The sequence below is a fragment of the Musca autumnalis genome, unplaced genomic scaffold, assembly GCF_047663935.1.
Source record: "Musca autumnalis isolate F117 unplaced genomic scaffold, ASM4766393v1 scaffold_1, whole genome shotgun sequence".
NCBI classification, from domain to species: Eukaryota; Metazoa; Arthropoda; class Insecta; order Diptera; family Muscidae; genus Musca; species Musca autumnalis.
The window spans coordinates 314199359-314210533 of NW_027411644.1; the positions used below are offsets into that span (position 1 = coordinate 314199359).

The window sequence follows — 11175 nt, forward strand, 5'->3', positions numbered from 1 at the left end:
CTAATTGGAAAATGACATAATGAAACTCGTTTAATTCAACGATTTTTTCCGATTTTTTTACATTAGTACGACCACAGCTTCCGCTCAAATTATTATTTTAAGAAACCCCTCGGTGAATGGGGCTAAAACAGTTTATTTTACCGAAATGCGGTCAAAAGTTATGGTATAGTAAAATTGATCGCGAGTTACAATACCCCATACCTCAGTTTCAACATAAGTTAATTTTCTACAAAAAGCTTGATATATCTGTCGGCAAAGCCGACTGATACTTTTTTACTTTTTTAGTGTATCAAGCAATCCTAAGTTCTTAGCAAAAATCACTTTGTCGAAAATTTATCATATTAACATAATTATCAACCACAAAAAACCTGTAAGTCGACGTAAATAGAAGTAATTAATTTTTTTATTCATGAAGCCAGCCAAACGAAATTGCATTTGAGAAATGAAACTCATAACTTCCGAAGGCTGCGCTCAAGAAACGTTTGCCGTGGAAAGTCATACAGGTTTAATGAGAAAAAAGCTTACCACTGTAAAAAACAACTTGCATTTAGGAAATGAAAAGTTCAAAGACAGAGAAACCACTCCGCAGCCGATATGTCTGATAAGCTGCTACCAACAGCGAACAATGTCAAATAATGGTTAAGTGCGTTCGAATCTTCGGCTCTCATTTTTCACTTGCAAAAAATCATCGATCATTAAGCTCAACTCTAACGAGAAGTTAATTAAAAAATAATATTAAAACAAGTAAGAAAGTATCAGTCAGCCTCTGACGAAAAAAACAAACCGTATATAAAATATATTGATTTTGTATAATGAGTTCGTTTTAAAATCAGTAGGTACCGTAATGTGGGCCTATTCATTGACATATACCAAACATTTTAGTAACCAAACTTCTTAAAAAAGGACTCGAAATATTAAATTACGCTTAAATAAGTTTGGAAGACATTTTGAAAAAAGTTGTAGAGTTTTCTTGCACAATAGCCATTTTAGTATGTGCAGGCAGGGTTTTAAAGTTTTTGCGCCATTATCTGGTTTACTTCGAAAAAAATGTACCGTTATAAATGAGACCGCTAGAACAACCTACTGAAAAAGAATCGATGCGAGAGGAGCTCTTAAACTTCACTGTTTTCGAATTTTTTGTGGGAGTTACCCGAAGGAGTGTACCGATATAGTCCATATTTTAACCTGATACATGACTGGATGAAATAATACGATGTACAAAGTCTGTACCAATCAGAAACTCCCTGCTAGATTTATCTTGCAGTTTTGGTTGGTGCCGTCAGGGTTTCATAGAGCTTTTAGGCTAATATCTCAAGAAGTATGGACTTGCGCAAGAAAAAAATTGTACCGTCGCAAGGGAGTCGCAAGGGAGCCGCAAGGACATTTTGACAAAATATTACGGTGCCCAAAATTTGGTTCGAATCTATTGATCCGTTCGAGAGTTATCCTGCGCACCAGCCGCCCAGACAGACGGACGGACATGGTTATATCTACATGTGAAAAATCGCATATGTAGATATGCCTGGTGTCCGGGCATAACTCACAAAATGATTTTGGGACTTATGCCCGTTAATGAACTCCGACATAACTCACAATAAAATTGGGCAGATAAAAGCCAAACATTTCAAAGGAAATTTTGAACGCGTTGTCGGTGGTTGCATCAGTCGAAGTCCCAAAGGCCGGTCGTCTATTTCATCTTATAATGTCGAAATATGACTGATGTAGAGGATGAAATATACCAAGCAACGGTCCTGGCCGGTTTTAACATGGCAAAGTCAATAGTTTTATCTGGGGAACTGCCTATAACATCCATTGCCTATAAGAACGTGAACATCTTGGTTTGGGCGTTGGGCTAGTAACCCACACCTCAAAAAAAAGGAACACACGTTGAAAAAAAGCAGATAAAAACAAACACCTCTAAAGGTGACGAGCCTTCAAACGTTTTAAGGACTATGATCTGCGATTCTGCACCAGTTTGAGTTTGGTTTGGGCCAGCTTCACCCCAGTGAATGAAAGACTTGTTACAATACGGATAAAGGCAAAATACTTCAAAATCATCTTTGTTTGCGTTCATGGTCCCACTGAAAACAAGGACGATGCCAGACGATACCGAAATTATCGTGCTACTTTCAAGGAGAAAAATTCTGCATGTAAGGCTACACCACAATCAACACCAAATAAAAACTGAGTAACATTTAGTACGATTCGTAGACTTATGGTACATATTTCCACAACCACGTCCATATTTTAACCCTACCTACAAAAACCGAAATTACCAAATTTAGTACCCTTTAGTACTTTTCGTATCCATTGTTGCGAATTTGCAAGCTACGTCAATTCTACACTTTAACAGTTACCTTAATTTCAAATTTAAGGATTCCAGCTCTATCCGCTTGCCCAAATCCAAATTGTATCAAATTTAGTACCGTTTATACTTTTCGAAAACATAAGTATGAATTTCCAAAACTACCTTAGTCCTATACTCCAACAGTAATCCATTCACCCAAATAAAAATTGTACTAAATTTAGTACCATTTAGTACTTTTGTACCCATAAGTACGAATTTCCAACACTTCCTCAATCATCAATTAGTAATCTCAATACCAATTTCAGGATTCTAGCTCTATCCGTTAAACCAAATCCAAATTGTAAAAAATTTAGTACCATTTAGTACTTTTCATATACATGATTACACATTTGCAAAACCATCCCCCTTCTCAACTTTGATTCTCATTCCAAATTTCAAGCTTTTAGGTCTATCCGTTCACACAATATCAAATTGTACTAAATTTAGTACTTATAGTTCGAATTTTTAAAAACCGTTGGGTACGTATGTCCTATATTCCATCAACGACGCTCATTCCAAATTTGAGAATTCTACCTCTACTGGTTCGCCAAATACAAATGGTACCATATTTAGTACTTTTCGTACCCTTCTAGGACGAATTTGCAAAAACCCAGACTTAACGACCACCTTCACGCCAAGACTAACCCTCGCCCAAAAATTCAAGATTCTAGCTTCAGCCTTTTCGTCTGGGCTTTGATTATTTGTCGGTCAGCCACACAAATTACATCATTTTTAGTACATTTTAGTACGTTTCTCACCCTTCTTGGACGAATTTGCAAAAACCAAGCCTTATCGACTACCTTCGCCAAAGACTAACCACCACCCAACATTTCAGGATTCTAGCTTCAGCCGTTTCGTCTGGGCGGTGCAGATCTGTCAGTCATCATCACTCAACTCTTATATATATATATATATATATATATATATATATATAGATTTTATATTAACAGATTATTTTGTTAGGGATGACGTGTATTTACTTGTATTTTATTTGGACAAAATTTGGAGTCTGTATCTCTGACCGTTTTATATACATAACATATAAAACTTAAATTTTATGGAGGCACCTCTGCTTTTAATAATACATCAAATTTTAAAAAAATATTAATATAGTCTATACTACTTTCAGACGATGCTGTTATATACTTGCGAAATGTGAAGAAAATCTGTTCAGCGGTTTTTGGATGTATCAAAAATACAACCTCATACTCATTATAGTTTGTTCATAAAATGCTAAACAAAATTTTTAGAAAGAAAAATTATGCAAAGGCTTTTAGAAATCGTTGTCGGCACGGGAAGTTCTGTTACCGAATCGCGTTTTCGTTATCAGGACAATATTCCGCCCCAATGTATACATAGAAAATAAATTATAAACACTGGAAATAATGTTGCCACTTTGTATTGGGAACAGTTGTGGATTTTATTGTTTTTAGTACATCATTTGATAAACACCGAAATTACTTTGTTCTGGACAAATAAGTTTCTTTCCACAACAAGCTGGAAATTCTACGCCTGGATTTGCCTCTTCACCCCACCAACATGGTGGCACAGGTTCCATTAATATTTGATCACAGCTAAGAAAAAAGAAAACAAAATTAAATCAAATATTTTCTGGAAAATGTTCCTTGTTTACCTAACAACTTCACCAACAAGATCCTCTCCGCACATGATACGTTCACATTTCCCCTTTGGTTGGCCATCTTCTCCTGGCGAGAGAATTAAATCTTCATAAACACACTTACCAGGATGTTCTGTAAACAATAAAACATAGCATAAATATCCTATTTCGAAATGTTAATTCTCAATATTACCGGGATCGCTAGAATATGAACCAGCAATTAACAATGCAAATAATAAGGCTAGCGATAATAATTTCATCTTAATGCGTCAACAAATAATTTTAAACTATATCAAACCAGGAAAACAATGGATTTTATAGGCAAATTTAGTGCTCATCGTTATCATTAAACCGACGAAAAACGACCTCGAGAAAAAATAGGTTCTACATACACGAGTACCTGTACAATATGACAAACGTGTGCATATTTTTTGCTGAAACTTTTCGCAAATCATGATCTTTGCTCCATCAATGTATGAACAATCTTATCACAAATATGTATGTATGTATTGTTATTGCTAATTATAATTGTTTAAATTGTATCAATGTGTCACGCAATAATTAGTTCTTAGCAAAAGCCACTTCCTGTCAAAAACACAACAGAAAACCTTAAAATCGACTTAAATGTTCTTATTATTAACTGATTAATTTTTATACGCCACGACCTAATTTACACGTGCACAAAAAAACGAATATTTGGGGCAAATGCGTCATTTATATGAGAAATATTCAATGGAATTGACAACAGAAAATTCTACGAAAAAGTGAAACAACAAACGGATTGCTATGGTAGAGACACACGCAGGTACAGATAACGTGCTCGGGATATGTATGTCGTTATGACGGCCACATTATAATATTACCGCCAAAATTAAATCATATTTTTATATGGAATTCCGTCGGCTACCTTCCTCAATATAGGTCAATATTTTCGCTTGAGTGTAGTTTAAGAGATGCGATTCTGATTGCAACGATATATATTTCCTTGTGAAATAAAGACTTAAAGGTCCAAAAAAAAAAAAAAACAATTAAAAAATTAAAAAAACAAACACAAAATTTCGGAAAAGTTCAGTTTAGGACCTGCCCTCGAATCGCTTTGATTTTTGTTGTAGCAACTTGTAGTCACTGCCCCCCATACGACGGTACACGTTTCATCAGGGGCAAGTCCATACTTCCTGAGAAAATAGCCTGAAAGGTATAAAAAACCCCTATGACACCGTGTGTGGTGGTTGGAGCGTATGATAACTCTCGAAAGGATCTGCGGCCTTCGTAATATTTTGTGCAAACTTAGTTTAAGTTCGAAGACAAGCCAAATCGGTCCACTCCTTCAGGTATCTCCCCCACAAAAGCTCAAAAATATTCGGTAAAATGGTATGCGCGATTTCTCATAGACGTAACAACCGATTTGGTCCAAACTTTGGATCTCTAAATATTGTCGAAACTTATGTTCAAATTTGGGCCCTATCTCGCCAATCCTTGTGGTACCACCCACACAAATGTTCAACATTTTTGTGTGGTTAAGGAGGACCCTTTGGACATTTTTACCGAAGGTGGTCCTGTTTACAGCGATATTATGTTTTTCGTAGGCTAGTGTGATAAAAAAAGCCATATCTATCGTTATCCCCGCAAATTATTGAACTTTAATCCTAGCCATACTTTTGTCGTTTCATACGCCCAAAATTTTAAAAACCCCCAAAATACATACATTTTTTTGGGAAAAACGTATTTCAATCCACACAGGCTGAGGGTATATCTCTGTCGGCAAAGCCGACTGATACTTTTTTACTTGTTATACCCAAAGTGTACCTCATCGAAATAATGGTTTTAGACCCCAAGTATGTTTGTACGATGTCTGTTTCAGACAATTTTGAGTAGATCAAGCAATGTCCGTCCGTCTGTCTTTCTGGCTGGCTGGTGTGCACGAACGGATCAATCGATTCGGTTAAAATGTTGGGTATCGAAATATTTTGTCCAGATTTGATTTAAGTTCGAAGATGGGCCATATAGGTCCACTCCTTCAGATACCTCCCACACAAATGTTCAAAAATTGTCGCAAAACTTGTGCGCACGATAACTCTCGAAGAGAGTAACCGAATTAAATCAAACTTTGCATATGGTAATACTACCTCTAGGTATCCATCAGGTTCGAATATGGATTATATCGGTCCACTACTTCAGGTACCTCTCACACAAAATTTGAAATAAGTGCAGTTTAGTGACGCCTCACGAATCGTTATAAAATTTTTTGTAACAGGATGTTCGTGCGGCCCCTGTTACGCGATTGTAATTTTTTTTCGAGGGCAAGTCCATAGTTCCCGAGATAATGGCGCATAACCTCAAAAAAACGCTGCACTATGTCTCGAGTTCAAATAAACGGTGGCCAACTATAAACGGAGTTGGCGTTGACAGATGAATTTTGGTATAAATACTTATAGTTCACTGACAATGTCGAGAGCAAAAAATTGGGAAGGTCGGTCCACGTTATGGGATAGTCCCCATGCAACGGTGCTTATCAACCAAATTGGTTGAATTTTGAGATACGGTGTTTTTACTTTACAAAAAACTTTTCCGATGAAAATTATGGACATAGGTCTACGTTTTGATATAGACCCCATATAACGGTACCTCCAGATTTTCGGAATTTTGAAGATTTTACATAACTCATGAAGGGACGGACCGATTTGGTCCATACTTTACGCATCCTAATAGATCTACCAGATATATGTCAGGTTAGAATATGGACTATATTTGCCCATTTCTTCGGGTACCTCCCACACAAAATTTCGGATAAGTTCACGTTAAGACCTGCTCTTGACTAAAGTTTATTTCTATTAAAGCAACTTGCAATCGCTGTCTCAATTACAACGGTTAAAGTTTTTACAGTGGCAAGTACATACTTCTTGGGAAAACAGTCCGAAAGTTGTAAAAACCCCTATGGCACCATAAGAGATTACAATAACTCTCGAACTGATATACCGATTTGGTCCAAAAATTGGCCTTCGTCATATTTTGTCTAAACTTTGTTTAACTTCTAAAATGGCCCATATCGGTCCTCTGCTTAGGATACCTCCCCCACAAAAGTTCAACATTTTTGTGTCCAAGTCCAGCTTAGGGTCTGTTCGGAGATCCTTTGGAAATTTATACCAATGATGTACAGCCATATTATGGTTTCCGTGGACAAGTCCATACTTCCTGGCATACTGGTCCAACAGGTGTACGATAACCCACTGAAATAACTACTGGGCGCGATATCTATCGAAAAGATATGACTCTCAAAATAAGATCCGCTTCCGTAATGCACTATGTCGATCCATTCCTTCCTCCACATTTTTGTCGGCAAGTTCAGAATTGTGAAAAGACCCTAAATACATTCGATCTGTCTCAGTAGATGAAAGTTCTAATTCACATAGGCTGAGGGTATATCTCTGTTGGCAAAGCCGACTGATACTTTTTTACATGTTTAAACTGAGTTTCGACAAAATTTAGACTACCATTTTAGCGAATATTTTCGAACTTTTGTGGAGATGGTATCGGAAGGTCCACTCCTTCCACCTTCGAATTTCATCTAATATTCGAAGAAATATTACGATATCCAAAGTGTGGACGAACGCAGTATTCGGTTCGAGCTCTCCAGTCACTACATATGGTGCCATAGGTTGTTTTTACTACTTTCGGGCTTTTTTTCTCAAGAAGTATGGACTTGCCTTGAAAAAAACTTTTACTGTCGTAATTGAGGCAGCGAATGCAAGTTGCTTCAACAAAAATCAAAGTGATCCGAGAGCAGGTCTTAAAGTGAATTTATCCAAAAATGTGTGTGGGAGGTACCCGCGTAATGAATAAAATAGATAAAAACACGTTGAAACAAACGAGTTTTTTACCTTGTTATTCGATTGCCGGTCAAACCGTTTAAAGTACCGATACACTGTGCAACATTTTTAAGGTGATCTTGTGCAAACAATTCGAACTGACGATTTTTTGAAAGTACAGACCCAAACGACAAGAAACCCTAGTTGGGTTTTGTTGTTTCAGATCCAGCTCGGATTTTATGGCCCCATCTAAACATGGTTAAATTGAGTTTTTAAAGAAATTAGGGGCTATATCTATGAAACCAATGCGAATTTTCTTCTGACGTCTGAAGCAAATTTGTAGATAAGGACAAGAGTAAAATATTTGGGGAAATAATGAACTCGAAAAACTACATTTATTGCCTCAAATTTCAAAATATATGCAAAAATTCCAAATTTTTTATACATTTCGGACCGTATCTCCAAAACCGTTAATTTTTTCTGAATATTTTCTTTCGGAAAAATATTCCCCGGAATGTAATACACAAATCTTCGGAACATGTCATTGTTGTAAAATGCTTCTATGCCGTTGTTTTCAGTACATTTTTCAACGACGATTTAATAAAAATGTCAATAATGTAGTGAAATCGGAAATGCGAGAATAAACTGTTGGCGTGAACTGTGTTTGAAATACGTGTTGTAAAAGATATGATGCAAAATACCGCTGAAACAACATGAAGTAAGCATTTTAGAGTTTCAGAATGTTCTAAAGAATTGTTGAGAACTTTATTTGGAAGATTTACTTGGTTACTTGGTTCAACTCCCAATAGTTTAGCCGATACTGAACAATTTTATATATTTTATAGATTTTGATGCCCTAGATGGAGTTTTTCTTGGGTGTTTTTTTTTTCAAAAGATAAGTTCTACTAGTTTAGGGCTATAATATTGCTAAAAACAGCAAGGCCAAATTCCTATTCGTTTCTGAGATAAAGTCCTGATAAATACAAAAAAGTGTAGACTTAGCCCGGTTTAGATGAGGCCATAAAATCCGAACTGGGTCTGACAGGACAAAACCCTACTAGCGTTTTTGTAGTCTAAATATGTACTTTCAAAAAATGCATACTAGAAGTTGTTTTCATTTTCATTGTTGCATAGTGATATCTGCCCAAAGTAAAAGTAGAAGAATACAAAATGTAGATTCCACTTCTAATGTATCTCTTTTGAAAATTTCCACTGCATCCATCTTTTATGGATGCTGACATTTTGAAGCCAGAGTTTAGGTGTTTTTTGTATTTTTATTTAACAGGAACGCGCATTTTGCTTTTTCTAAGAACCAATAATAGGATTAAAGTAGTAGCGATTACGCATAATTTGATATGTATATTGACTATGTAGCCCACACAGCATCACAGTAATCCACTGTCATGGGCCAACATTTATTGCGATATTTTTTCGAAAAAAACCCTATTTTTTGGGTACAGTATTTACAATATCATTTTTATTGAGCTGGAACTGCAAGATACTTTAGTTTTTTTAGGCGAAAGCAGCAACTGCAAAAACCGAAAAATGTGCGAAAAATGTTTTTGAAAATATCGCGGATTTAATCGCGTTTTCTGTGGATCGTTTCCTTGTCAATGAAGAAACTGACACATCACTCGCGTTTTTGCGAAAACAGCGGTTTGAAAACTTTAGTGGCATGGGAGCTGTATCCGATTTATCCCAAAAATAGTGTGTGATGCTACATCCACGGTTCTTGATGGATTTTATCGAAATTGGTTTAGATCGATGTATTTTTTCATGGATGATAGTGAAATCGGATGCACGGGGGGCCCGGGGCACGGGCGGCCCGGGCCTCCCCCCGAAATGTTTTGGTCGACTACAATTTTTTGAGATACTTTAAAAAATTATTACGTTTTTTCTCTAAAATAATTTTTATTTTTGGAATTTTGAAAAGAAAAGTTAGATTGTTTTGAAGGTTATGTAAATACATATGTAATGTATGAACAAGTTGTCTAAGAAATATTTAAAATTTTTTTGTTTAAATACTCTTTATGGGAAAAACTTCCAGTTAAATCTGAATAACTTCTTTATCTCTTGTAATTTCATTATCAAATAATAAAGGGTCGAGGAATTCTATAATGAATATAAAGGTCTTGAGGCTTTAAACTCAATATGTATTCAAACAAGTAAAAAAGTATCAGTCGGCTTTGCCGACAGAGATATACCCACAGCGTGGGCAAATTGAAACACTTTTTTCACAAAAAACTTATGTAGTTAGGGGGTTTCAAAATCTTGGTCGTATGAACCGACAAAAATGTTGATTAGGATTAAAGTTCAAAATTTTTGCGGAAAAGGTACTTAAAGGAATGGACCGACATAGACCATGGGGGTGCCATAGGGGGTTTTTACACCCTTCGGGCTGTTTTCTCAAGAAGTATGGACTTGCCCCTGAAATAACTTTTACCATCGTAATTGAGGCAGCGAATGCAAGTTGCTTCAACAAAAATCAAAGTGATTCAATAGCAGGTCTTAAAGTGAACTTATCCAATATTTTGTGTGGGAGGTACGGGATGGAGGGGACAAATATAGTCCATATTCGAACCTGATCTATATCTAGTAGATATTATGAGAATGTGTAAAGTATGGACCAAATCGGTCACTCCCATCAAGAGTTATCGTGCGCACAATTTTTCCGAATATATTTGAACTTTTGTGGGGTAGTACCTGAAGGAGTGGACCGATATGGCTTATCTACGAACTTAAACTAAGTTTGGAAACAATATTACGAAGGCCAAATTTTGGCCGGAATCGGCATTTCTGTTCGAGAATTATCTTACGCTTCCACCCATAAACATGGTGTCATAGGGTTTGTTTTTGAACTTTCAGTCTATTTTTCAGGAAGTCTGGACTTGCCCATAATGAAACTTTCAGCGTCGTATAGGGGACAGTGAATACAAGATGTTACAACAAAAACCAAGGCGATTCGTGAGCCGGTCCTAAACTGAACTTTTCCGAAATTTTGTGTGGGAGGTACTCGAAGGATAGGACCGATTGAGTCCATATTGAAACCTCATCTAAGTTTGGTAGAAATTACACGATGTGCAAAGTATGGACCAAATCGGTTATTCCCTACAAGAGTTATCGTGCGCACAAGTTTTGCGACAATTTTTGAACTTTTGTGGGGGAACCTGAAGGAGTGGACCTATATGGCCCATCTTCGAACTTAAATCGAATCTGGACAAAATAATTCGATACCCAAAATTTGAACCGAATCGATTGATCCGTTCGAGAGTTATCGTGCGCACCAGCCAGCCAGACAGACAGACGGACAGACAGACGGACGGACATTGCTAGATCTACTCAAAATTGTCTGAAACGGATATCGTACTTGGGGTCTAAAACCATTATTTCGATGAGGCACTTTT

At 36.6% G+C, this 11175-nt stretch overlaps 1 protein-coding gene across 1 annotated transcript; it reads right to left on the minus strand.

The window, feature by feature from the left end:
• Positions 1-3730: 3730 nt before the first annotated feature.
• On the minus strand, positions 3731-4276 carry LOC141391475 (uncharacterized). Its single transcript, XM_073964353.1, has 3 exons — positions 4159-4276; positions 3981-4098; positions 3731-3921 (listed from the first exon to the last, which is right to left on the minus strand). The coding sequence occupies exons 1-3, from the start codon at positions 4223-4225 to the stop codon at positions 3777-3779; spliced, it is 330 nt and encodes a 109-aa protein (XP_073820454.1). The 5' UTR covers positions 4226-4276; the 3' UTR covers positions 3731-3776.
• Positions 4277-11175: the final 6899 nt, after the last annotated feature.

Bases quoted from the DNA above. Each gene is read 5' to 3' on its own strand.
- LOC141391475 (XM_073964353.1), bottom strand. From the start codon at position 4,225: ATGAAATTATTATCGCTAGCCTTATTATTTGCATTGTTAATTGCTGGT. The intron at 4,099-4,158 runs GTAATATTGAGA...TATTGTTTACAG, and splicing joins TTCATATTCTAGCGATCCCG to AACATCCTGGTAAGTGTGTT. The intron at 3,922-3,980 runs GTAAACAAGGAA...CTTTTTTCTTAG, and splicing joins CTTGTTGGTGAAGTTGTTAG to CTGTGATCAAATATTAATGG.